The following is a 27,326-nucleotide window of genomic DNA, read 5'->3' as shown; positions in this document are numbered from 1 at the left end:
TTTGAATTTTTTCTATATTCGGTAACAAAACTATAATAGCTGCCACTGAAATTTCAATGTGGGGTACTAAATACCGTGTATTATGCTGAAAAGTGGACAACGATTTTTCCAGATTTGGTTTTTTTTTATAGGATTTTGAATGATTTTTGATATTTCTTATGTTATTTGTGTTCACTAAGTTATGTCATTTAATTATGGGAAGATATACAATTCGATAACGTTTAGAAATTGCTGAATTGTTTAATCAAAATCAGTGCCCATTTGTGAATACTGATGTAATAAACGGTTATTGAAGCGTGTTTTTTCATGATTTGATGATATAACTTACTGAACACAAATTGCATAAGAAATGAAAAAAAAATGGACAGCGATGACAATATCACCATTTCAAAATGTATCATTTTCATTGGAACACCCTTGATAATATACAAATCATTATATAATTCTGGAAATGAATAATTCTAACCAACTCTCAAATGGATTCAAAAAAAGCCAAAGGATGAGATCTGAATATCTCGCTGTCCATTACCTAGAAAATTTCCAACTTATTCAGAAAAGGAGACCTGAATGAATGATTTGAAAAAACTGTCAAATTGAAAATTTCTATGAACCAAAAATTCAAAAGACTCAGGGTTTCTTTTCAATGTAACACACGGTGTATATAGTTATACATGGTCCTCATTTGGAGGTAAGCACTGCAAGGTCTCATTCTGAAAAATGTGAATTTCAATTTGATCGCAAAACATTGAAAAATGCTTCTCGAAAACTAAAGATCTTTGATAAATGATTCTCAAACTTTTCTGCCTACGTTAGTATTATACAGTATCAAGTATTGTTCATCTGAAAATAGCAAATAGGTATATTACGAACATTTTATTTATTTTATGAAAGGGTAGTCATATAACATATGAACATTGAGAATTCTCAATCTTTCAGGCTGGAGTGGTTTTGAAATAATATTTCTGAAAGAGTTTATGTTACTCAAATAGTCGTTACACTTTCATTATACTATTGAAGTGTGGTGGCAATACCTCATCATATGTTATGATTTTCTCAACTTAGAATTTATATATCAGTTGTAGTAGCATTTGACCCTTATTCAAGATGGTCTAGAAAGGATATTCGGATAAGAATGTGAGCTTCTTAAGCGGTTTGACAAATATTCTTTTCTATGTTATTATACCGTGAATGAAACATCAATTTTTTCAAGAACCTCCTTTCTCGAACCAGATTCTTTTTGAAATACGAAAATTACGAACTGGAAATGAGATTCATACTGAAACACCTCTTTTATTCTCAGCCAATTCCAACAACTCGAACATTCAATTATTAAGCGGAATTCCCGAAAAAAACTTGAGAATTCTGAACAGAATGAATGTTTCAAACTGCTGGAGAATACAAACTGAAAAATTTCGAGACTACAGTGAAAAAAATCGAAGCCTGGACCAGTATCTTCATTAAGAGGAGTAGGTCTCTACTCTATGAAATGGTACATAATTAAATTATCGTACACTGAAAACTGAGCTCCAAACAAATTAAGAAAGGAAAAGTCTGAATAATACGGTTGTTGAACATGACGTACCTTCGTTTTGTGTTCCTCTGTCTTCAGCATGAATTAAATTCTAGGTTCTTCCGACTGTGAAAGGGTAAAGGGTGAGCTTGGTGACGTGAATTATTTGAATTCTATTCTTATTGAAGGAAACTCACAGGTAATTCCGAAGATTCTTTCATTGATAGGAATGGGAAATGAAGAAAATGTTATTTAACAAAATTGCGATTGAAAGAGGAGTTCTTGTGATTTTTCTCATTCGAATTATCTTTTAGATCCTTAAATTGACAGGAAGCTTCGTTTCATCAATTGAATTTGATTTCAGATAAAAGGTAGTACGGCGAAACAGCTGATTATGACCTTTAGAAGTGAACCAAGATTGGATTTTGTTTAAATTGTCACTCATACACATCGTCAAAAGTCTTGGCCCCTCATGTCAACTCTCAATTTGTTGAATGTAATAAGACAATTTTCTGTGTGTGGAATTTTACTATCTTATCACTCAAATGAAAACAATAAACCAGCTAAAAATGTTTCTTGTTCGGGAGAATACAGGTGTATTCGAAGTTGATCAGTTTTCAGCGAATAACAATAGTTGTAATATTGAGAATATTCCGTGGAAAATGCCGGGACATCCAATTTCTCAGTTTGACCGGGACCAAAATAGTAGCCCTACATCAAGAAGCTTTGTGGAACCACCAGATTGCGCAACGTTTGAATATTCCACGGATTTCAATAAGGACCGTAAGGGGCATAGTGGCCCTTTTCCTGGAAACTGGCAGCGTTGTCCAGGGACCAGTGTCTGGTCGACCCAGAGTAACATCTGCAAGGGAAGACCATTAAATCGACAATTTTACTCGAAGGAATCGAACGGTATCTGTTACAGCCCATCGAATACATTTTTTGAGGACCTATGGACGAGTAGTCTCAACCAGCAGAGACGGTTGCATTCCTCAACTTCAAGGTCAAGAAGACCTTTAAGAGTACCTCAGCTATCACCTGGACATAGAGCTACCTGTCAGCAATGGGCAGAACACCACTATGACTGGCTTTAACCACAATGGTGCAACGTACTCTTTTCGGACTAGTCACGATTCGGTTTACAAAGTGATGGTCGACAAGAGAGGCTTTGGAGAAGTCTAGACACTCTAGAGCGACTTAAATTCGACCGGCAAGTTGCGCTCTTTCAAGGTAGATCAATAATGTGCTAGGTGGTATAATGTTCGGTCGAATACCCCTCTTATTATCATTCATTAGGATGATAACGCCCCACCCCTACCGCACACGATGAGTTCAAAACATTCTTCAAGAGAACAAAATCCAGAGAATGAACTGGCCAGCAAACTCACCAGACATGAATCCAATAGAGCACATATGGGATTACTTAGGGAGAGCAATATTCAATTGCCAAAACCTAATTCCACCTTTTCAGGAATTGAGTTTAGCCCTTCAGGAAAAATGGAACGATATGCCTGAAAATTCCATTGAAGACTTGATTCGTGGGATGCCTAGGCGTATTTGGCAGTTGATTGAAAGAAGAGATGGCAATACGTACTATTGAATTTGGATTCAGTTGTGGAAGAGTAACAAACGAACATTTTCTATCAAATAACATGCAGTTGAAATAGAGGAAAATATCTTCTCATTTTCAGAATATAGATTATTTCTTGAGAAACCTTTGGGGCCAAGACTTTTGGCGATGTGTGTATGTCCACTCATTCAACTCAAACAATCGAGTAGGTACTATTAGATATTTGCCATAGTGGGTTATGTACCCAAGATCGTCTTTTGCTCGTGGGTTTTACATTTACTCGAATATTTTAACTGATTCATCTCAGTAACGTAACTAACGTACAGGGTGGACGAAATTCGATGTCTTACGATGAGATCTCCAGAACTACATCAGAAAAAGAAAAATTGATGTCACATTTCCGAACTTTTGAGAAACAAAATATTCTGAAGACCCCATTGATATTTCCTTTCGTTCTTGATATGAATTTTCCATTTTCAACAGATTGTCATAACTTTCACAATCTTAATAATATTGCTATGGAACAAAAAAATTCTTGAAGATATTCCATGAAATCGGAAGATACAAAAAATAAGGTTTTTTTTTAGTTCGATTTGAAATCTGTTGTATGTATGTATGTATTGTTGTATGTATGTATTCCGATTTTGTACTCTTACTTGAAAATTTGTGAGGAATTGATGTTTTCAGCATAACCCTCAGATTCTTCGCAATATTTTAGTCCAACAAGGTTTTTGCTTCAATGCAATATAATCGCAAATGTGCAAGTTATGTTGATTTAATGAAAATGGAAAATTCAAAAAGCTTTTAATTTCTTCTGATTCCTGAAAAATGGGCTCGAAGATCATTCATTTTTTTTAATAAATTTTTGAATCTAACAATGACAGGTAGAAGACAGAAAAAAACAGGACAAAAATATTGAAAAGAGGAAGAAAAAGATAACCATTCTTTATTTTTACTGTTGTAGTTCCCAGTACACCTAAAAAGAATCTTAACGCTTTGTAAAAATGGGCCAGTCAGTGTCAGGTCTATCGAGATATAAACTTTCAGAGTCAGCCAAAGAATACACATTGTGGTCCAGAAGCAACAACAACTTCAGAAACAAATCTTCAATTGTTAAACAAGGTGCTAGTAGCATACGGCTTTGGAGACGAACTCTTTGCCAACAAATACTTAGTGAGATCGCTCTGAACCTTACCACCACACTCCAAAGAGTTATCATTCGGAGAACAAGCTCCATCAACAGAACCTGTCCTTCTTCCTTTCTTCATGTCATCGCTAGAACTCGTCCTGGACACCGACTTCAGATAGTTGGTGTCATGTCTCAAGTTGTCACACGTCTCTTTCATCTTCGTCAGCTGCTTCTGCAAACACCTATACTCCTCCAAAAACCGTTCCAACTGGGTTGCGTGATAATCGTAGCTGTTTGCGTTAGGGGTGCCGGAAGTAGGTGAGAATATTTCCGGTCGCGTGGGTCTGTTCTCTAAACCGGAAACATTAAGCAAAGGGGTGGCTTTGTGTTGCTCGAGGTGAGCGGAAGGTCTTTCCACCCTACAGAGATTGAGGTAACTGTTTGATATCTTCTCTCTGTTGAGATTATTCGCAGTGTATCTGTATGTATCTCCGAATTTCCTCAAAGTGGAGGACTCTTGACTTCCGTAGCTGTCTCCACCACTACTCACGTACCTACTATCAGACAATAAGGGTGCTTCGCTGTCCGTGCTCCTGTACTTTCTTGTTTTCCTCGGAAGGGTGCAGAAGAGTTCAGAGATGTCATTGACGCTGCCGCCCTCGCTGTTGGTCCTTCTAGGGTTGAATGTAAAGGGGTTTGTGGTGCTTGTACCTACGATGTCTGGGAATTTTCTGCCGACCGGGTCTAAGGGCATGTTTAGTGGCCTGGAGTTTGGTGAAGATCTGTATCCTTCAGGCGAGCCTCTGGATATTTGGGGGTAGCAGTGCAATGTCGACGGTGGAGACTTGTCCTTGGGTTTATTAAATGTACCAGACGTCGAAGTGGTGATCTGAGGATGATCTTCTCTAGAAAAAAGAACAGGTACTATAGACTTCAGTAAATCATTTTGGATTGTTTCTATGTTTATTCGAGGAAGAAAATGATGCAATCACTAATTTGAGAATAGTTATTTATAATACAAGTGCAGAAGGCATTGATCTCGGTATTGATATTCTTCCACGAGTTCAAAATTTAAAAACGAGCCACGAAGTGGCGACTTTTTGAATGAACGAGTGGTAGAATGAGCCTTCTGTACGAGTATTATACATTATTTTCCCTAATTCATTGCATATTTATTGAAATTAATGGAATATTTCGATAAATATCATTTAGTGATTTTTGCATTGAAAAATTATGGTTGGCAGAACTGATTTCTTTATGGCAAATAGATGAATTGACAGATAAAGCCGTGGCGGAAAGTTTGGAGTACCAACATATAATAATAAAATATAACTATGGAAACTGTGCGTTTCAGATATATTCTCGCACGATTTTGTTCTACAAGATGTGGAAGTATGAACGGAATAAACACAGAATTAGAGAAACCGTATTTTGAGCCCAAATGTGTGAAACTTGAAATTTATATGACTGCCTCTAATATCTATTTATATTTCAGTTTTATGTTATATTAATGCTTTTTTAATATATTTTTTTCAGGAGGAAGAATTTATCAGTAAGAGTATAATAAAACGATTTTTCATAATTTGGAAGTTTTCACCTGTTGTTTGAAGCCTTTTTCTATCGTGAATTCCATGTTCACTAACTTACCACCGATCATGTAGTCTTATTGATACGACATAGGTTTCCTGAGATTTTCAATAAGTATTGGCTTTTCAGAAAAAATGAGCTCACATGAATTTTCAAACATACCTAGCTGAGCTTGAATTTCATTCATTAAAACTGTTAGATTCGAATCCTCAGCGGCAATTATCATTTTAAGTTGTGAATCAGAATGATGGTTGAAGTTCTGAATACTCGATATAATTCCAGATCAATTATTTTTTCAATCTGTATACTATTGATTAATTTTATTTAAATAGAGATTAATGTATTATGAGGCGATGCAAACACAAAACATTTTTCAAACAGTGCTACCATTGGAACTAAACTCTCAATTTTTCTACCGGCTCCGGTGAAAACAACTGAAGGATGGCAGCTGACAAATAAAAGATCAGGAATATTATAACTAGTTGGGTTATCTGCAATATTGATAACCTATTATTCAGGAGAATTTGATATGAAAACGGAGTTTAATAACCTTTGGATGAAATGTTTCTTAAACCTGCCTTTGTCACATCGACAAGATATTGAAAAATTAAAATTCGGTTATGCAGGTTTAAGATTAGTTAGACAAGTTGAAATTTAGCAAAAATCCTCCTCAAGGATACGCACCTCGTATCACTTATCATCCTACTAGGCATCTGCATATCATGATTCTGCAAGTTATCAGGAGATCCCCACTTCTTTTCCTTATCCAGATCCTTCGTCCACTGCGACGACCTGGACGCTATATCCAAAGTCGACGTCTCATCGTCGTCCAACTCTTGATCAGTATCCGCTGCAGGAACCACACTATAATCACCGTTTCGTCTGTTCACAACTGATATCTCATTGTTCCTCTGCATTCCACCGTTCTTATCACTCACTTTATGGTTCAGCTCGATCTTCTCGTAGTTCTCCTCCATGGAACACTCACGCGTACGCCACTTTTTCGTCTTCCTCTTCGAACAGAGACACAAACTGATGAAGCACAAGACCACAACGAGCAGGATTCCTATGAGAATGCTAACAAGCAAAACCTTGACACTTATGGATTGATCATGAGGCTTCCTCGACACCGCCAAGGTCACACTAGCCTCCACCTTACCAGCCTTGTTTTCCGCGGAACAAACGTATACACCAGCGTCTTGTAAATCCGCACTGAAAATTGTCAGATCACTGGAATCATTCTGCACTTGCATCACGTACAGTTTTCTACCGTTAGTATTCGGAGTTCCCGATAGGTTCGCTATCAGTTTATTCCTAAGGCTCCATCGGACGTTTGGTTCTGGTATCCCTGCTATCCTACAGGTCATCGTGACGTTTCTTCCCTCTACTCCATGGGTTATGGTATCACCAGGTGCTATTTCAGGGACGCAGGCAAACTCGTCTAGATCCAGTTTCTCCCAGGACTTGCCGTTGAGGCGGTTTGGACTGTGGCAAAGAGGAGGCACTCCGAACGGTACGTTGGTCCGCAGCATCCAGTCTCTCAGAGGTCGGAGAGCGCAGGAGCAGTTCCAAGGATTGCTGGCTAACTCTAAGCCGTGAAGGTTTTCTAGTCTGGTCAAGGATGTAGCTTCGATCCCTGTCAGCTCATTACCATCTAGTTTCAACCACTCTAAAGACCTTTCTAGACCTACGAAAGCTCTTGGTTCAACATCTGCTATCTTGCAATCGTTCAGTTCCAGTCTCACCAACTGAGGAACATTAGCGAAAGCCTCATCCATTAGAATCCTAATTGGATTATCATTCAATTTTAACTCTCGGAGCTCGTAAATCGAATCAAAAGTGTGGGTTGGTATGGAACTCAAGAAATTGACACTTAGATCTAACTCCACCAGGTTCTTGAGGTTTTTGAACACGTAGCGTTGCAGTGTTTTTAACCGGCACCTGGACAGGAAGATCTTCTGGAGGTTCAATAGTCCAGCTCTACTGAACTCCTCGCTTTTGAGCACTGGAAATATGTTTCCGGTGAGGTCTATAACTTGTGTGCCTGAATCAAGATGTAGAGGCACGTGGGATAGGTTGGCGTTGAGACAGATGACAGTTTCTTTGCCACTCTTCCATTTGCACTCGCAGAGGGAGGGGCAATCAGCCATGGCTGTGTGCAGATAGAAGCAGAGAACAATGAAGATCACAGGGTAGAGCATTTTTGGATTGGTGGGGGGATCATCGTTGAGCATGCCTTGATTCAGCATCCACTTCTTCAGGTTCCATGGTGGCGTCACAACTAGAAAAAAAAGTGTTATTAATGTTTTGGTCATCATGCAGAGTATAATATGAATAAGAAACTTCGAGAATAATTTTTGATGTGGCTCGCTTGTTGGCTTGTTGAAATTCTTTATATCGCGACTGCAACAAGCAGATCGCTATCAGTATTGATACCAAAAAATATAAAACAGAAAAAAAACACAAGAAAATCCAGAGTAAATGATTACGTTGGTATAAGTCTGTCAGGCAAAAAAAAGTTGCAAAATGATCACTCCTGTGTTTTTATATTATTTATTTATAAATTTTTCGCTTCGACACCTAGGTCATTAGCGATTTCGGTACAATAAAATTTACATATTAATCATATTTAGTTAACATATTGAACTGTATTGTATAACATTGTTTTCGTGACAGTTACATTGACTTATAGTGAATTTTGTGAATGGTGGATTCTATTCTCTCTGATTTTATGTTCGTCAACGTCATCGTAAGGTTCTTGAGAGCTAATGCTTATACTGCTGGACAATTCAGTCTCTTCAAGTTCCATTTGAGCCTTCAGTTTATTTAGTATCTTTGTGAACTTTGTTTTTGTGGTTTTACTAGGTAAGTGTGTGTATATATTTTCCATTGTGTGTATGACCAAATCGACGTTTTCAGTCATTTTGTATGCGTTGTTGAGTGGATCTTTATTTTCGATGCTGAGGTCTAGAAACTTCTTGAAATCTTGAAAGTTTAACGGGAATTGTGTTGGGTCTGTCTGAAATACTGCTTCGATTCCGTCTAAGTTAAGGTTTGGGTGGGAATTTTGTGAGGTTTTATACTTTTTATTTCTACTGGTTTTAGATGTATTTATTGGATCAGGTTTCATAAAAATTTGTTCGGGTTTTCCTGAGCCTGGTTCTTGAGTTGGTTGTGTGAGAGGATTGCTGATCTCTTCTGTATTTGGTGAATTTGGTGAACTGAAAGAAGCTCGACGTTTTTTTGGGTTCTCAGATATTTCGGTTATAGGATACTCATCTTCCATTGGTTCATTTTCTTTTTCTGCTTCTGGATTCATCTGGTTAGTATGAGTAGGATCCAGAGACTCAACACTACGGGGCGTTACGGTTTCAGGTATATTTGGACATGTGCTGGCGATGTGACCTTGTTCCTTGCAATTATAACATACCAATGTGTCAGAAGCGAGAAATATTCTGTAAGTTGTTTGTTCGTGTGTAAAGAGAAATGTTGATGGAAAACCTTCTCCTTCATCTTCGGGGGGGATAATGAAAACCTGCCTTTTGAAACTCAATATATGAGAGAATTCGTCGTCCTCTATTCCGGCTCTCAAGAAATTTATACTGGAGACTAATTTGAGTCCGAGGTCTTTTAACTTTGCTTCAATAGTTGCGTGAGGAATAGATGGACATGCATTTGAAATAATGATTCTCTTTGCTGGGGTTATAAATCTTCGGATATGTATATCATAGCCACCTATGTTGATACTCGATCTATTTTCTAGTAATTTGTCTACTGTTTTCACTTCATCTAGGAAGATGCAGACTCTCTGGTTGGAAAGGCGTGATATGAATTTTATACATTGTGGTCCTATTAAACTACCAATGGCTTTTATGTAGTCGGAATTTCGGAGATCTCCAATTGCGTTTAGTACGATTGCTTGTTTTTTTTTGGGAAATTTATTTTTGGGAAATTTATGGTCGGTGTGGATTTTGTTGCGTTAGCGTATGATGTTTTGGTTGATACGCTTGAATTATTTGCCTGGGAGGTGGTTGGTTCGTGTATGGTTCCTTTATTCATTGTAGTTATCTTATCTGTTATTTTCGAGATAAATAATCATAGGCATATTTTCTCGTAAGAAATATACGCCTGTTCGTTCGAATGGATCGTTCCCGCCGAGCTAGAGCTCGATGAGATGAATATTATAATTCGTATATTTAACAATAATCAGATTACGAATGAGATTTTTAAGATGAGGTTATTTCATTGTAATTATCAGATTTAGTATTTTATCTTCGCTCACCGTAGATAAAGGACAGCTAAATATGTGTACGTATCGGAGGTAGGTAGCACGTGTGCACTCACTAACAGATTTGTACGGAATGATGACCTGTGTTTTTTGAATTTCAAATTCATTCCCATAGATCCTCTTATTCAACTAAATCGAATGAACTACTTTTTCGGCAAAAATGTGAGACGAAATAAATTTTTTCAGTTCTATTGTATCGAAAAAAGAAAAAAATCCGTGATTGAATTAGCTTGAACGAGCTAGGATTCAACCCGATCTAATTCAATCGCGAAGACAAATTTTCGAAAATGTATTTCATAACCGAATGTCCCAAATGATACGAAATATGTTTATCCAGTCCACATTCATAACCTAACTTAACCTACAAAGCAGTCAAATCATTCAATTCTAACAATGTTGCCATATTTTACTTTAAGATCCCGATGCACTAATTGGATCGCCCTTTACAGGAACGGAACGTTTCAAGAGAAAGACTGTTTTCTTCGGAAACTTCAGAGTAAATAACTGTTGCGAACATCAAGGCCAAGAGATCCAGCCGGAATGAGAGACCTGGAAGGTTACGCAAATTCGGGATACAAAGCCAGCAGGGCCGATTATTCTCTTACCTCCTCCACATTGAAAGCAAATTCGGAATTTTGTACACAATCGAATTGCATGTTGAAAGCTAAGCCTCTTATTTTCGCAATACGGTTTCAACATGGTCCTTCAGTCCCAAGCGGAGTTGAGTGTTTGGCTTCAATTTAACAATTTTAATAATTGGAAGCCAGAAAGTTTTAATTAGATTTCCATAAAATCCAACTGATATAATGAAATTTTCAACTGGGTACACAAAAAGTTAGCCGACTTTAGAACTTTACGTCTTATACCTGAATGGTTGTGTAGGTCTGGACAACTTTGGGGAGAGATTGATCGGAGGTTTCTTCGTTTTTTATCGACAGAAATTTGTTGAGTTATGGGATAAAATAGCGAATGATATGATGCTTTAAAATACGAAATTTATGGGAACAGAATCGAAAATTATATTTTTTTACTTTGAATGAAGGAAATTATTGATATCAATATGGAAAATACTACAAATTGACCAAAAATCAGCACTGACTTGAAGTCACGAGTTTCTGTGCACTAGTATAAAATCAGAATCATCTGATTTTTTACGTAATTTTTCATTCAACTTCAAACCTGTTATTTTACAAGCAAAGAATAAATTTGTGATTGATTTCATTTGTAATTTACAAAGTGAATTTCCATCAAATTAAAATTATGTGAAACAATATCTACGGTGGATTGGATGCGTGGATGAAATGCATGGAAAATCTAACCCTGTAAATTGAATTACAATAAACTCGACTTCCAACTAAAATCGAACCTGGCAATTTTATGTCTGTAGCTCATTCTCTTCTAGAGTTATCATGTTTACGGCCGTCAGTTGGGCATAATGATATTAGACTTGCAACTCTTAATATGAGAGTTGAACCCGATCGTTGGAGGCCATTGCCTGATGAAAACTGAACGACGCAGAATGGCGGATGCGTCGGTTCAAGCATTCTTGAAGATTACTGTGCAAGCAAAGCAATGACTTGATAGTTGTTTTTCAGACACTGATCCATCGACAACATCAGTTAAAAGTTGGTATGTTGACTTACAACATGGTCGAAGAAGCACCGAGTTGCATGAGATAGCGGTTAAGTTGAGTAAGAGATATCAGAAGCCAGGTATTCACTATTTTGTAAGAACATTCGTCAATGAGAAAGCTATGATGGAAATGAGTACCGCGCTTGTTCCTCGCTCCGAACAATGTTTGGAATTTTTTAAACAGAATAAAGAGGATTTTTTTGCTAGGATATTAGACGAAGGCTTAAATATATGAACTCTTGAGTTCAAGAGAACGTCAGATGAGTGGAAAGCATATGGTAAAAGCCGTTGAAAGCGACCGTCGTCTTAAAGATCTGCTGGCAAGATCATGTCATCCGTATTGGGATGTGCATGAAATATTGTTTATTGACTACCCTGACGAAGATTAAACCATAAATAGTGAATATAACATAACATTAATAGATCTATTATTACTGAAATTGAGAAAAAACGTCCTCAAATACAAAAGAAGAGAACTCTCTTCCACCTAGATAATGCCCCTTGTCACAAATTGTCAAATCGGACGAATTGGGCTACTGTCTGCTTGACCACCCAGCTTATTATGCCTCCAAGTACCTTTTTTGTGCAGAATGCTTTAACGAAAGAAATTTGTGTCTAATGAAGAATTTATTGCCGAGACTGAAGCCTCTTCCGAAAGCAAAGACGAATCTTTTCACAGAAAAAGTATTGAAAACTTAGAGGAGTATTGGAGTACATGTATTTTGACTATTAAGTTGAATGAAATCGAATAAAAGAATGTGTTACTACTGGTTATAAAAATATAAAATATTATATTATATATAGATATTATAAAAAAATAATTATATTGAGGGAACTTATTGGGTGAAGTCTATCGAGAAGGGATTCATCAAGCAAAGAAGCTGGATATTTTAACCAATTACTTGACTCGTGATAAATTACATACTTGAACTTGACATGACTTGATTTAAGATATTTATGGCTTACTTTATATATTGCTACTTGATTTTTTGAATAGTTCTCTCGAATTTCTGTGTAAGTTTTAGTAGGCAGAAATATGTTGGTAGATTTGGTAGTTTTAGAAATATCATATTCTGAGTATCAGCTCCAGTGTAGAGAAACGAAGGTACCGAGACGGTTGGGAATTGGGATACCTAGATTGTTCCAATGAATCAATTCATTATTCATTGATTGTTCTGCATGATTCTAGAAGAATGCTCGCAACCATACTAAAATCATGACACTTTTTTGGTTACTGTCGACTGAGAATAACTATAAAGGGTATATCTACGAAGGGCACTTCATTAAAAACAGATAAATGCAGTAAATTTCAGTTGGAAATGTAGCATCATCGGCTTTATTTATCTCATATTTATTGTTACACTAAGACGTCCCCAGATTTGTTTCAATTGGTTGACTTTTTCTGAGAACTGACTTTTTTTTTCTAAGAATAGACTCTTTTCATTAATCCTCAAGTAAAGAGGGGTCAATACTGTTTCAGCGATTATTTCAAAAATTAGTACGCTTTATTTTACGCTAGAGATCATCGATTCATATGAGGTTTTCACTATTATTCATTTCAAAGAGTTAATCATTGCGGAAAGTCCTTATTCATTATTTTCTTGGAAAGGAAAAAAATTATACGATGAAAAAAATTATACGATAATTTTCCGAACAAATATTTATTTTTTATGTTTTTTTACATAAAAATATTATATATATAACGAGGGTAATTGTTCATGATGAAACAAGTATAAAAGGATAAGGACAGTCCCTCACAGAGAAGTGCTAACCGTAGACACGTGTTATGCAATAAATCTTATCAAAGGTTTAAAACGCGGAAATTAAAAATAAAGACAAAAAAACGTTTTCTGAATTCTTGCTTGTGATAGATGTGGGCAGTAAATCTAAGGAACTTTGATATTGCTTCACTCACCCTGAAAAGTTGTGTGATCTCGAAAACGTTCAGGAGAAAGGATTAGTTGAACGTTTGCAGATTATAATAATAATAATATAATCAACTAATATAATATAATGGCAACTAAATTAACACTAATTCATTCTGAAAAAGTGCCATACTACAAATATCGACCGGAAACCATCCTGGAAAACGAACGTTATAAACTGTACGGGGATCGTACAGTTTTGACTGATAAAACAATCCCTCACAACAGGCCAGATATATTGCTAGTTGATAAACATCAAAAGGCAGCAATACTCATCGACGTAGCAATACCCAATAACAACAACATGCGTCAAAAAGAGGTCGAAAAAATTTCAAAATATAGAAACCTCGAATTTCAGATGAAGCGCCAGTGGGGAATAATATCAACGAGAACTATTCCAATTATCACCTCAACAACAGGAATAGTACCCAAAAATCTCAAGAGAAATATCAAGCAACTAGGACTTAGTGAGTATATATGTAATATAATGCAAAAAGCTGTTCTTTTAGGTACTGCAAGGACGGTGAGAAAATTCCTAGGAAGCGAAGGACAGGTCCAAGGATCGCGTGTAAGAGGACCAGAAGTTCGACGAGAACCAGGGGGACCACAAGGACCGGACACGACCGAGCTCTGCCCTTCTGATATTTTAAATATCTGGGATTGAGTGAATGTTCCTCTTAGCGAGGAGTGAGAAGCCGATGGCGAGGAGAAATCCTACGCGTATCGGCAAAAGTATAATATAATAATAATAATAAACTTTATTTAGCACTCGGCTATTGAAAACAATACAAATGTAATCCACTAACTTAATTAAATTCTTCATAAATATAACTCATTAAAAATTTTTTGAATTCTCTATAATTATTACAATATTTGATCTTTTCAGGTAGTTTATGGAAGATAACTAATCCCCTGCTATCACGAGAAAGTCACGTGGTATAAACCCCTGTTAACTATTGTTGAGAATTGGGTCGATTGGAGTATATTTTACTTGAAATGTTGATATTTCCTATTATACCTACTGATATTTATTATTACGTATTCAATCCAAGGATCCGAGGTAATCAAAAAAATCCGTTAGTTAGATGAAGACCGGGAATATTAAACTTTCAAGGCGCTACCTGGAAAACATTCGATTTAATCGACTGAAAGAACAACTCGGGCTCCTTCTAAAACGGGAAATGTAAATGGGGTTTTTTGTTAATTAAACGTCTGCACAATGAGCGACAATGGACGAATTTAGCGCGAGACAGCGTCTGTACCTCCAACGGACTCTCTCTCTGAATTGAAATTCTAAAGGCTGATGTGAAATATGATTCCGCTCTTTCAGAAACGGACAATAAATCGCTTTTGAACTGTCAGAAGCTGTCTGGACCGTTACATCTGTTCCGGAATTGACGAGAGCCTTAATGGAAAAGTAACGACATTAGAATTGTCATTCTCGATATATAACATTACGTGACATTAGAACAAGAACGCACAGTAGTGGGTTGAAGAATACGATCATCTTGTGAATTATTACAAGGGCGTAGGTATGGGGAGTATATGCCCCCAAGAGAAGCTAATATTCATTTAACTTTTTTTTTAAATCGGCACGGTAGTAAAAATTCGGATCTTTCAACGATTTATGAGGTCTTTATTGTTTTCAAGATGATTACACTTTTATTGCACTACGAGCCCCTCTATGTCCGAGGTTTATCATTTTCTGTTATCTTTGTCGCCCCTTGTTTCGCTATCTGTGATTTTTGCATTCGATATTGGTATACATTCACCCTATGTTTTCAGATTTTTCTATCATATTGCAGTGGTTGAAGAACTGAACTGAGTTATTCGCATCGAGAAATTGTCTATGTTTCATTGTACAATTCATTCAAATTAAAATTTAAATTGAGAAGCTGATATGATTTTGGTTTTAGGCAGATTTTTAAGGAATTCATATTGAAATTAAAAAAAAGTATCGTTTCTACCTCAATGGAAACAGAATTAGAGTTTTGGTATAACAAAATGCACTTGTAAGACTGAAAATCTGCCAGATACAGTATTGACTGCACTAAAATTTGGCGTTAAGTCAATATATCATCCGAATGTTTATTAGGCACTATATTTGATCTCTATTATGGCTCTAAGTGTGGAGAGCTCTGAGAGTAGTTTTTCAACATTGAAGAGACTCAGATCTAAATGGATCAGTGACGGCTCGTGCCCTCGAGATGTGGGTCGGCCACACACACACACACATATATAAGATTTCTTACTAGCTCCTGAGTACAACCTTGGTCGCTGTGGTGACCCGGTTGTCTTGGATCCATCCCGCTTGTCGGTGAATTAAAAAAAAAAAAAAAAAAAAAAAAAATATATATATATATAAATATATATAAATTTTCCCACACACCTTATCATACTTATAACTATATAAATAAATATATATAAACAAATAGATTTCCACGTCACCCAAGAGGACGGGTTGGTTTTTTGTTTTTAATGGGAAACCTCACCTAGAATAGCCCTATTATAACCCAATATAAAAATGTAGTTCTCAAATCAATGAAAACTGAAATAAAATGAAACTCTTGAAAAAACAGAAATAATAAAATATTCAATTATCAACATAAAATATATATTTGAATAAACATAGAGAAAACCTCTAACGAAAACATATAAATAAATGTATAAAATATAAAAAAATCTTATAAAGACAACAAAAAATATTGTGGAAATGACCGCATGTATTCTGGTCGAAAATGTATGAGCTTGCTTACCCTTTATTCATTTTTATAGATCAAATCAATTCGACGATCTTTCTTTGTCGCGAAGTCATCAATTATTTTCTCGAAAAAAATGTTTCCTCTGGCTAGTTCTTTAACTAAACCTCTTTCGATTGATATCAGTGCCAGGTTATTTAAACGGTCTTGAGACATCATGTTCCTACTGAAAGATTTTATTCTTTTTAGCGCTGAAAAACTTCTTTCTACTGACGCGGATGTTGGTGGCAGGGACAAAATCATACAAAATAACTTATATAATTCAGGAACATCGGAAACAATATTATTTGAGAAAATGAATTCCGTAATACCATTCAGCATATTTGAATTGCCGAAGATAGCATTGTCCCAGTACATGATCAGAAAATCAATACCTAACTACTATCGAACGGCATAAATAAGTTTTTTTCTGATTAAGACGTTATATCCCATAATCAACCATTCATTTGAATATATTTATTATATTTTCATGATCTGAAAATCAATAGCTACTATCGAACGGCATAAATAAGTTCTTTTCTGATTAGGACATAATGTCTCATAATTAACCATTCATTTAATTATCAAATATTTGAAATAAACTTTAAAAAGTTGCTGCTTGACGCTCTGCAATAGGATAACCGGCCAGCCGACCCTGTGTATTGGGAAGCGACCTTACATCGAGTTGTTGTGCCGTTCTACTGAGTGGTCGTATTCTGGGCGTATGTCGTAGTATCTTTTCCTTTACGTAGCGCTCTCGGTAGCGCTGGTTCCGCCATCGGCTCTCGGCCGACCTAACGTGATGAGATGCTTTCAGTGATATTCCAGGAGTTGCAATTGTATAATTGTAACATTTGTGTTACATTTCAGACCTAATGTTACGGTGTTACGTACAATTCTGGAATAACTTGTTTGGGGTGATGTTACGAAAAGTAACCAGTTACGATTGTGGTTTGTTACAATTTATGAAAGGGAATAACAACGCTGGATGCTTTGGAAATCGAATATTAGGTGGGTCCGAAAGAAAATATTGGCCGGTATAAGTTATATTTTCCTGTTCTGAGTGGAAATATTCATTACCGAGGGAATTTGGATATCGAAATCGATAACTCCGATTGAGTTTGAATGAATTGAATATCTAGAACTATTTTCTATTTCCTGATAATTTTTGGGTCGGCCCGGCCGACCCTGCCGACCCTGACGAGCCGTCACTGAAATGGATCAAAATAGATTCGTAGGTTCGGCCTCATTATACCTACACGCATACGGCAATTCAACTCGATATTGATTCTATGATAGAAAGGTTTGCGATAATGAAGAAGAGATTCATGGAATTTATATTTGTTACAGTATTACTTCATCCGAACAAATTAGGAGAGAGGCAACCAACATTACATCTTACCTACTCTTAGCATTACTTCATCTCACCACCGCGGCGCTGTGCGCGCTAGCGGGTTACGAGGCCATCGAGGGCTATCCAAAGAAATAACAAGAATAGATCTTTAATGATCTTGAGCGAATAACAGAGGTCTAATCTTAGATATCAGTCCCTTCGATAACGAGCTCGCGCAGAGAGAGATATTCTAGAGATTATATTAAACTATAAACTTAAACTGTGTTTCATTGAATACTCTGCAAAACCTAGAAATCCAATAATATTTTAAAAACACAAAGGACAAACTATATAACGAGTGAATGATTTTATTTTCCTTCCACAGCAATTGTGATTAATTTGAAGGCATGTTTTCCCATATGGATTTACCATAGAACTTATGAATAAAATTGACAGAACTGAACTGACACTTTGACAAAATCAAAATTATTGGGCCTGATAGAAGTTGATTGTATATAGAACAAATTCATACAACTGAAGAATACTAAAGTGACTTAATAAAGTGGGCCTTACATTTTGAATAATTCCCGAAAATCAGGTAAATGGAGAATGTAAACAAAAAGCCGCCATATTCAGGCTGAGCAAATCAAAAACGAGACCAAGCTTGTCGCCACTATGGTTTAATTGAGTCACTGTACTCCCACTATCTATGTTTATTACTCTGAGGTTGGTATGAAATACTCATTTCAAGCTTTTAGTAAAATTTCATGTGGATAGAAAATGTAGAAATATGGCTGGTCTTCCTATATTTTTTGATTTCCGTGACACTACCTGAGGTGGAAAAAGCTGATAAACGTCTGTGTTGAATGTGCAGTTTTTAGGTTGATATTTCTTCATCCCTAACGCATCGGTCCTACATTTTTGTGCCATAAGAGATTTTTCCTTTCTACTTCCACTTACGCATCTCTTGGACAGATCCCCTCGTTTGAAAAAAGTGCGCGTTAAGAAAATCTGGTCCTCATAATCCTAAGTCGTGCGGCTTTGGCGGCCGCAGCCCACAAATCTAACCAGCGCGCCACGGAAAGAAAATTTGTCTGAGTCCCGCCTATACCGTGTTCTTATTCTGAACAGGACATTATTCCTGATATTTGCTGGCGGAAATTACCGAACTTATTGCAGCTATTTATCCCCCTTTGGTGATTTATTTTTCCGGTTACGCCTTGAGAGTCTATTCAGAATGCCGCTGGGGAAGAGATTGCCGATCTCGGATATCTTGTCGGATGGTATGGATAGGAGGTTTCGCTGTGCCATCAACTGAAGTAATACTGTCTGAAATAAAACGAGGAACGCATTGCCGTGAAGTTAGAAGTTTATAAACGCACCTTAATTGATGCGCCAGTTGTACCTTTGAGCACAACAGAACTATACAGGGTGATTCAAAAGTCCAGGTTATAAATTTATGAAGTTTAAATAAGAAATTCATTCATGTTAAATTGCAATACTTTAGAAGGTACAGTCTGTTAAAATCAATTTTTTTTTCGTTTATTTTTATGACTTTTAAACGAGTTTGGATAAAGAGCGTTTGAATAGTGGAAGATGTTGTACCCAAAAGATTTCCAATATTTTCATATTTATGTTGGGTTCCTAAAATGAATCAATTGGAACTGGGAACTTTTTTCTCTTTTGCAGTTAGGCTATTAGTCTCTTTCTACTCAATCTCAATATGATTAACCTCTGATGAGCTATTTTGATCTGCTCTCCCAGGTGGCAATATGCCACTCAGAAGGTTTGAGTAATCACTACACAATCTCTGTGCCAGAAGTTTGGCTTTAACACACACTTCCTAGGGAAATGGGATCTTTGGTCTCTTGTGTTTTCATGGTCACAAGCCTTCCTTATAAGAGGGTATTCGTGGTTTTTCATCTTACTGAAGATCTTCACGTTCAGGTCATTTAGATGGTCATCTAGAAATGGTATTTGCAGGTCTTCATGTATTTGTGTAGGATCCAGTTAGTTCCCTGTAGCTAATTGAGATGGTCAACCGGATGCTTGGAGACCTATTAATTTCTTCAAGTGTCGAGGGCATGACACTTTCAATGAATTTACAGGGAACGAATTGTTATTGTACATAATGTAAAAAGGATGTGTAATTCTTCGAGGTGTCGAAGATATGTCAAGAGTTGTGAATCTTGAAGAGATTTATTGGGAGGTTGATAAGGTTCGAAGACGACACGGTCGTACCAGATGTGTTACATCTGTTTATCAGGTTCTAGTCCTTCTAGAATATTCGATTTCCAGGAATCCGCGAAGATCTTTGTGGGCGGCACGGCAAAGGTCTTATTGGACTAGGGGATGGTACTTTCCCCTAAGGGTGTGGCCAAGACGAAAAGAAGGGAGGTCGATATTCGAGACAGGGTAGTTCCAATCGGCAGAGACACAGTTCAAATTTAGCCAAATACGGGTACAGTTCAACTTAAGTCGAAGTCGAGTCAAGTTCGGGCGGTCAACTTAAGACGTAAGACGAAAAGACGTTTCGCGGACTAGATTAAGACGAGTCGCGAACAAGTTAAAGACGAGACGACCGAAAACTTGAGGTACGACGAAGACGTGATAATCCAAGACGTTTCGAGTAATCAACAAACGAGTTAAAGACGAAATTCAGTACCGTAGTGAGAAACTTGTAATTAAGACGTAATTAAGATCTTCTCAACACTGAGTTTGTACTGTATAAGTGTGGCTTTGTAAATAGATGTAAATAATTCAAAAGAGTTTAATTATTGCAAATCCAACAAAGTCGCGGAGAAAAAGACGAAAGGCCAGGTAATCGAATCATACCTCTAGACGATCGATTAACCAAGCCTACATTTGTACGTTGCATGGTACATTTACGGCTCGTCTCAGGATCATATTCTGTACGACTTGAAGTCTCTGGAGATAGATCTTTACGGCGTATCCCCAAGCCGGGCATGCGTAAGACATGACCTGCCAAATGGTGGCGTTATAGAGAAAAAGCTTGTTGAAAAGAGACATTTTTCAGCTTTTACAAAGCTGCTGTCTTTCCCTTCGTCACAGCAGATGTGACGTGTTGTTTACAAGTGAGCTTTTTGTCAAGTATCACTCCCAGATACTTGGCCTCGTTTTACCATTCGCTTCTCTTAACGAACATTACGACGTGTCCTTGGGGATCTTTTTCATTTCGGCTGAAAAGAACGGTTTCGCTCTTCTCAGAGGTTACTTCAATTCTTCATCGAGCAAACCAAAATTGAAGTCTGTAGATGGCTTCTTGTAGATACTTCGTTGCCATTTTGGGACGTCAGCGTACATGCCATGGAGGTTTTCTACGTTTTTGGCATGTCGGATTCATATATTGAGAATAATAACGGAGACAGCAGTGATCCTTGCGGAACTCCGGCTGAAAGAGTCCACTCTGAAGACAGCAGTCCGTCAACTCTGGCTCTTAACTTGCGAGAATGCAGGTCAGAGGCTAGAAGTTGCACCATGGAGAGTGGAAAATCATCAGAACCACTGACAAATTCAAGAAGAATATTGGAAAAGAAATGCTCAAAATTGCTGTGACTATAAAATCGACTGAGTTGAAACTGAGGGTGCTGATATAAAATAACAATTTAAAGCATAATTTCAATCTGGTAAAATCATCAAAACCATGGAAAATTCAAAAAGAATATCGATGAAAATACGCAAAATTGCCGTGACATCCAATCAGGATGAGAGTTTGCATGTATGAAAAGAATAACAATTCTAAGCTTCCTTCAAATTTCATATCGATCGCGTTCTAGAACTATAACTAATTCAAGCAGAATAGAAAAAAATAACCATTATTTCCTTAAAAACACACGTAAAAAACCAAAGCGAGACTCAACACCTGCAAAGAATCTGAAGGATCACCGTTCTGTTTCTCTTCGTTACGAAAGCTGTAAGCTATTATTTTCCAACAAAATCAAGACTGCCGTGAGGAGCACGCAGTCAATATCCTGCGAGGTAGCAACGAAGTTTCGCAACCAATTAATCTTCAGGGACTGAGATTCCAGGGAGCAGTAAATAAAGTATAAGTTTAAAACGAATTTCTCAGAGAGGATTCCAGGAAAGTTCTCGAATTGTAAGAAATCAAACTGAGGTGAGATAGGTTGACAAACTGGAGAGAATCCCCTTGTCGCTGGCTCTCTGCAGAAGACGAGGATGAATTGTTAATAGAGGGCGCACAGATCTGTAACAGAGTGTAACTGGGCAGATGTAAGAATTAAAGGAAACTGTTGGAAAATAGCGAACGGTGTTGCAAGGGCCAGAAAATTATTTTTGCACGTCTCAGCTTTCTGGAGTACTTGCGTCACAATACCTGTTGCCAAGTTTTATTTATTGGCAGGAAGGCCAAAAGACGTACCAATACCACAAAATTATTATAATTTGATACTCATCTTAATGTCATAATAACCTTCATTACCGCACTAGAGCTTTTTTGATGCATTACCGAACTGGTCTAGTAATGATATCCTTAAAAATAGTAGACAATTTGAAAACAAAACATTCGATGTTAGGCTGACATCTTTGTTAGCACCTAGAATAATCATATCCGTTCGTTTTTTGTGTTCATAAGTTGAGATTCATTGTAGCCTTCAGCAACCCAGTTTGAATTTACAGCTACCATGTCTTTTCGCGGGTAAAAAATCAGATCTAAAATTAACTAAGAGAGAGGTTAAAGATCGTCTGAAAAAGTACCAAACTATTCCTTCGGATTAGGCAAATGAAGAAACTGGCAATAAGTCTTGGAACACTTCTCATCGAGCTTTTTATATTATTTATACCAATATATTGCTTCAAGCACTTCTCTGCTTTATATTCAATAAAGAGTAATGGATGGTAGCAATCATTAGGTTTTATTATATATATTTTTTCTTCGATTGACAGCAAATATTAATTTTGCAGATACATATCAATCAGGAAAATATTACTTTTCCTGCCTAGGCAGCCAAATGATTATTCTCAATGGGAATAAAACATTCGACATTTTCTGACAAATAATATTTTTTGCCACCTTTCTTATTTCTGAAGAAGTGAGTACTTCTAAGTCGCTACCAATGTCCATAAATAATATAAATATATCTGATATTTTTCCAAAAAACTGTCAGATATTTCATAACTTGTCAAACTATAATTATTATGGGCATACCTACATTTCCACAGCAACCAACCATTCCAATAATTGCCATTTCGTCTCAATTTATCACTACAGGAAAAATAAAAATATTGTGGAAAGTGCAATAATTTGCAAATACAATAAGCTACATATATAATCAAAGAAAAAATTGTATGTTCAACTTGGCATCAAAGTAGATTGACTGCCTCGGCTGAATTCCTAGACTCGCCATGCTCGGCTATTAACTATCAGCCGCGTCAGTCAATCTACTACTTTGCTGTCTAGTAAAACGAATAACTATTTTGATCATCTCTGGGTTTTGCTCAATCCATTGAAATATACTCATAATATCTTTCTATTCCTTTCCGCCGTGTATGTTAGAATTTTTCGTTCTCCGATTGACAACAAATTTTAATTCTGCAGATACATATACAGGGTGTTCTGATTTGTTTCCGACAATCTGAAATGGGTGATAGATCACATCATTTTAAGCAAAAAAGTTCCTATGAACATGGGTCCGGAAATGCTTCGTTTCCGAGATACAGGATATTAAAGTTGAAAAAATAATTCGCGTTTTCTTTAATATGTTTTGACTGCTCCGAAATCCTTTCATGAAATTATTCCTATTCGAATATTGAATTTAAATTCATTTTGAAAATTTCTAAGGCGAAATGCATGCGGATTTTCTATTGCCCACTAATAAGTAGAAGTGATATGCTATGTAATTGTTGTTTTTAAGTGTTCTGAATATTCTGTTTCCTGAAATATTGCGTTGTTAGGATGCTTTACGAATACTGATTTTTTATTTTCTTCGAAGGTCTGTAAAATCCTATTTCTCTGTAGATGATTTGTTCTTTGTATGCTTCGTTCGGGCCTTTGGTAACCAATACCATTTTCCTGTATTTGTTGATAAGCTATTAACTTAGTTAACTATAATTTTAATTAATGACATCTGAACCTAACACACTTTAAATCTGTCATTGTGTATAGCCATTTTAAATCTATTGCCGCAACAATTGTTGAATGTAAAACAATCACTCATTCGAAGATGTCATTTGTGCATTCCACAGAACGGTGGACATTTCGAACACCTTCTTTAAAAATTATTATGTTATTTGATTTTGTTCTAAATTGTTACTTCTAAAAAATATTTAATTTAAAATTATTACAAATTTGTTTCTACATGTTTTAGAGATTACAAAAATATGGATTTGGCTTTAAATGCGTTTTTCTCTGAAACGGTTGCCCCTAGCAACTTAAATGAGTTATACCTTTTTTAACTAGAAAAGTCAGGGAAATCGATTTTTTCAGTTCAGAATGATGTACAGGGTAGCACAGAAAAGTTGTTACGGTTTAAAGGGGACGAAATGATTGTCAGTGGCGCCCTCTAGAGAATACAACCAAATCGACCACAAATTTGAATTTCTCACCTCAAAAAACCCTATGTACCAACTTTCATGCAATTATTTGGAATCAGTCGAAAGATATTCAAGAAAACGCGAATTATTTTTTCAACTTTAACACCCTGTATCTCGGAAACGAAGCATTTCCGGACCCATGTTCTTAGGAACTTTTTTGCTTAAAATGATGTGATCTATCACCCGTTTCAGTTTGTCGGAAACAAATCAGAACACCCTGTATATCGGGAAAGTATTACTTTTCCTGTCTAGGCTGCAAAGTAAGGATTTTCCTGTCTATGTAGCAAAATTATTTTTTTCAATAGAGAATTAGATTAATATCAAAAGTCAAATCAAGCTCAACAAGTATGTAATTTTTCACGAGCTTGTTTCCAAATCAAGTAGTTGGTTGAAATGTCAAGCTACTTGGCTTGATGAATCACTCGTTGTCAACGTGAAGCACTCTTCTTTATGATAAAATTTAGTGTCTGTTGTTTCTGATAATGACCACATTATTGTCGAAATTTGTGGTGAACTGTAATCGAAAAAATCCCGTGAACGAAAGTGTGATTATTTCATCCCTCAAGTTTCCATTGGATTTCCCCAGTTCTGAGGAAAAATCACAACTTGGCATCGCTGATCGCGAATGACAGAACGTCTTGGTTGCACGTTTGAGCTGCTGCAATTTTCACAATGCACTTTAAGTTTCCACGTTGACGTTCGCCAGAGCACATCAGAATATTGTATTATATTGTTGTGAAGAAAGTGACGGGATTCGCGCACCGGGTGAATGAATTAATAATTTTTTTAACCTGGAAAAGCTCTTTTCTTGCAGGTTGGACATTCGAGACTTCGACATTCTATGATTTGCCGGAAATGACAGGACGATATCTTTCGTACGTGGTCAATGTTCTTTTATGCATGTTTGTGTAACTTTTTTCAATTCTTTATATGAAGGAATCGCTGACAATAGTTTTCTTACTATATCTGCGAAATAATCTCTGTTTCATGTAGTGTAGGTATGAGATATTACTCGATATTTTTCATTCATTTTCTATGATTCTGATGAGTGATCAATAAGTTATTGTGCACGAAACTTGAAATTATTTATTTATCTATAGGTGAAATTTTAACCCGGTCAGATGTATTGCTATTGAAATGATGAAAGGTTAGGTATTTTTTTCCGATATTCTTCTTATGGTTCAGAAAACAATATCAACATTTTGCATGAAGCTTGATATTGTTCTTAGGTGCGCTAGTCTTCTTCTTCTACATATTTTAAGCCAGTGGCTTGTATTTCCCAATTATTTATGCCTCTTGGGAGATTGACGTCCACGAGTCCTTCCACCGTTTAGGCGGTCTTCCCAGTGGTCGACGTGTTCCCGGATTTCCATCCCTTACTATTCTGGCAATTCTTTCCTCATCCATCCTTTCCACATGGGCATTCCAAAATCTTCTTCTATTGCGACCCCATCGAACTATATCTGGAACTTCACACTCGTTGCGGATGTCTTCATTTCTCTTTTTATCTCTTAATGTGAAGCCTAGGATGTATCTGAGTACTTTCATTTCGGTAGTTCGGAGTGCATTCTTCATCACCTTGGTGTCTGCTCTCGTTTCTATTGCGTACGTCATCATTGGTCTCACAATAGTTTTATATATTCTGGATTTAGAATCTTTCCGCATGTGTTTGTTGTTCCATATAATGTCTCTGAGAGCACCCGATATCCTTGCCGCCTTGTTTGTTTGGTCTTTAATTTCTTTGGTTCTGTCCTGATTAGCTGTTATTTGCACGCCCAAGTAAGCAACCGACATCAGCTGTTCAATTGGTCGATCCTCCAACACAAGTTTACATCTTATTGGTTCTTTTGAAGCCACGAGTGATTTCGTTTTCGCATTCGATATTTCCATGTTCAATGTTTTGGCGTTTGTGTAAAATTTAAATAGGAGCCGTTGTAAATCGTCCTCGCTGTCAGCTACAATCACTGCATCATCGGCATAACAAATTATCTTGATCACACCGGTTGTCAGCCTGTAACCTCTTGTTGTCTTCTTCACTTCTTCTATTATTTCGTCCATTATCAAATTGAACACATGAGGACTCAAGGAATCCCCTGCCTTATTCCTATCGGTGTTGTTATTTCTTCTGTTAAGCCGCTGTTCGTCACTATTTTAGTGGATGTTTGGTGATTTAGGTCCCTTATTATCTTAACGATATTGTCAGGAACATTTTTTTTCTTCAGGATACGAGTAATATCTTTCAGTTCTGCCTTCGTCAGATCAATGAAACAAATGTACATGGGCTTGTTATATTCTATAGACTTTTCTACCAGCTGTCGTACTATATATATAGCGTCTATGGTTGATCGGTTTTTCCTGAATCCTTAATGTTCTTCAGAGATGCTTGTGTAATTCTCTATCATTTCCGTCAGGATTTTGGTGAACAGTTTCATGGTAGAGTTCAGCAGGGTGATACCTCTATTGTTTTCAGGCTTCCTTTTGTCTCCCTTCTTGAATATGGGTATTGTCAAACTCTTCTTCCATTCATCAGGAACCCTTCCTGTATCAATAATTGTGTTGAAGAAAGTTTTCAGTTCTTTGGCAAGCTGGGATCCACCATATTTGAGAAGTTCATTTGGTATTCCGTCTGGACATGGAGATTTACGATTCTTTAGTTTGCCCAGTGCTTGTTTCATCACTTCGACTGTGATTTCAGATGTCCCTGTATTTTCTGCTTCTTCTCTATATTGACCATCATCATGCTCTTCATTTGAACAATGCAAACTCCTGAAGTGATCTTCCCACACATTCTTATCTATCTGTGCTGTTCTCGTGTATTCCGCCAGTTCCATTTTTCTATTTCTCAGCATACCCCATATCTTTTTCTGAGCCCCATAAAGATCGTGTTCCATCTCAGAGGTAAATTGTTCCCAGTATTTCCGCTTTATGTCTCTTATCGCTGCGTTGGTTCTGTTTCTCACTTCTGTATACCGACTCCTCTCTTCCGGTGTTTTTCTGCTTCTGTATCTTATGTAGGCTTTTCTTTTTTCTTTGGTCAACTCTTT

At 36.7% G+C, this 27,326-nt stretch overlaps 2 protein-coding genes across 2 annotated transcripts in view; both read right to left on the bottom strand.

Annotated features, from left to right (window-relative positions):
• Positions 1 to 3,925: 3,925 nt before the first annotated feature.
• LOC123684784 overlaps positions 3,926 to 27,326 on the bottom strand; it is a 139,412-nt gene continuing 116,011 nt past the window's right edge. The window contains exons 2-3 of the mRNA XM_045624230.1: positions 6,481 to 8,077; positions 3,926 to 5,114 (exon numbers count right to left, since the gene is read on the bottom strand). Coding sequence (XP_045480186.1) covers positions 4,187 to 5,114; positions 6,481 to 8,045 — 2,493 coding nt within the window. The 5' untranslated portion in view covers positions 8,046 to 8,077 and the 3' untranslated portion in view covers positions 3,926 to 4,186. The remainder of the gene's footprint in view (positions 5,115 to 6,480; positions 8,078 to 27,326) is intronic.
• Positions 25,570 to 26,340, bottom strand: LOC123685328. The gene has a single exon (XM_045624987.1). It carries the CDS (start codon positions 26,338 to 26,340, stop codon positions 25,570 to 25,572), a length of 771 nt encoding a protein of 256 aa, XP_045480943.1.

Source organism: Harmonia axyridis, chromosome 7 (genome assembly GCF_914767665.1).
Source record: "Harmonia axyridis chromosome 7, icHarAxyr1.1, whole genome shotgun sequence".
Taxonomy (NCBI): domain Eukaryota; kingdom Metazoa; phylum Arthropoda; class Insecta; order Coleoptera; family Coccinellidae; genus Harmonia; species Harmonia axyridis.
The sequence above is the reverse complement of the archived record's forward strand: the minus strand, read 5'-3'. Positions and strand labels throughout refer to the sequence as shown.

What these genes read in the sequence shown, in the direction of transcription:
- LOC123685328 (XM_045624987.1), bottom strand. Translation starts at nt 26,340, where the DNA reads ATGGACGAAATAATAGAAGAAGTGAAGAAGACAACAAGAGGTTACAGG.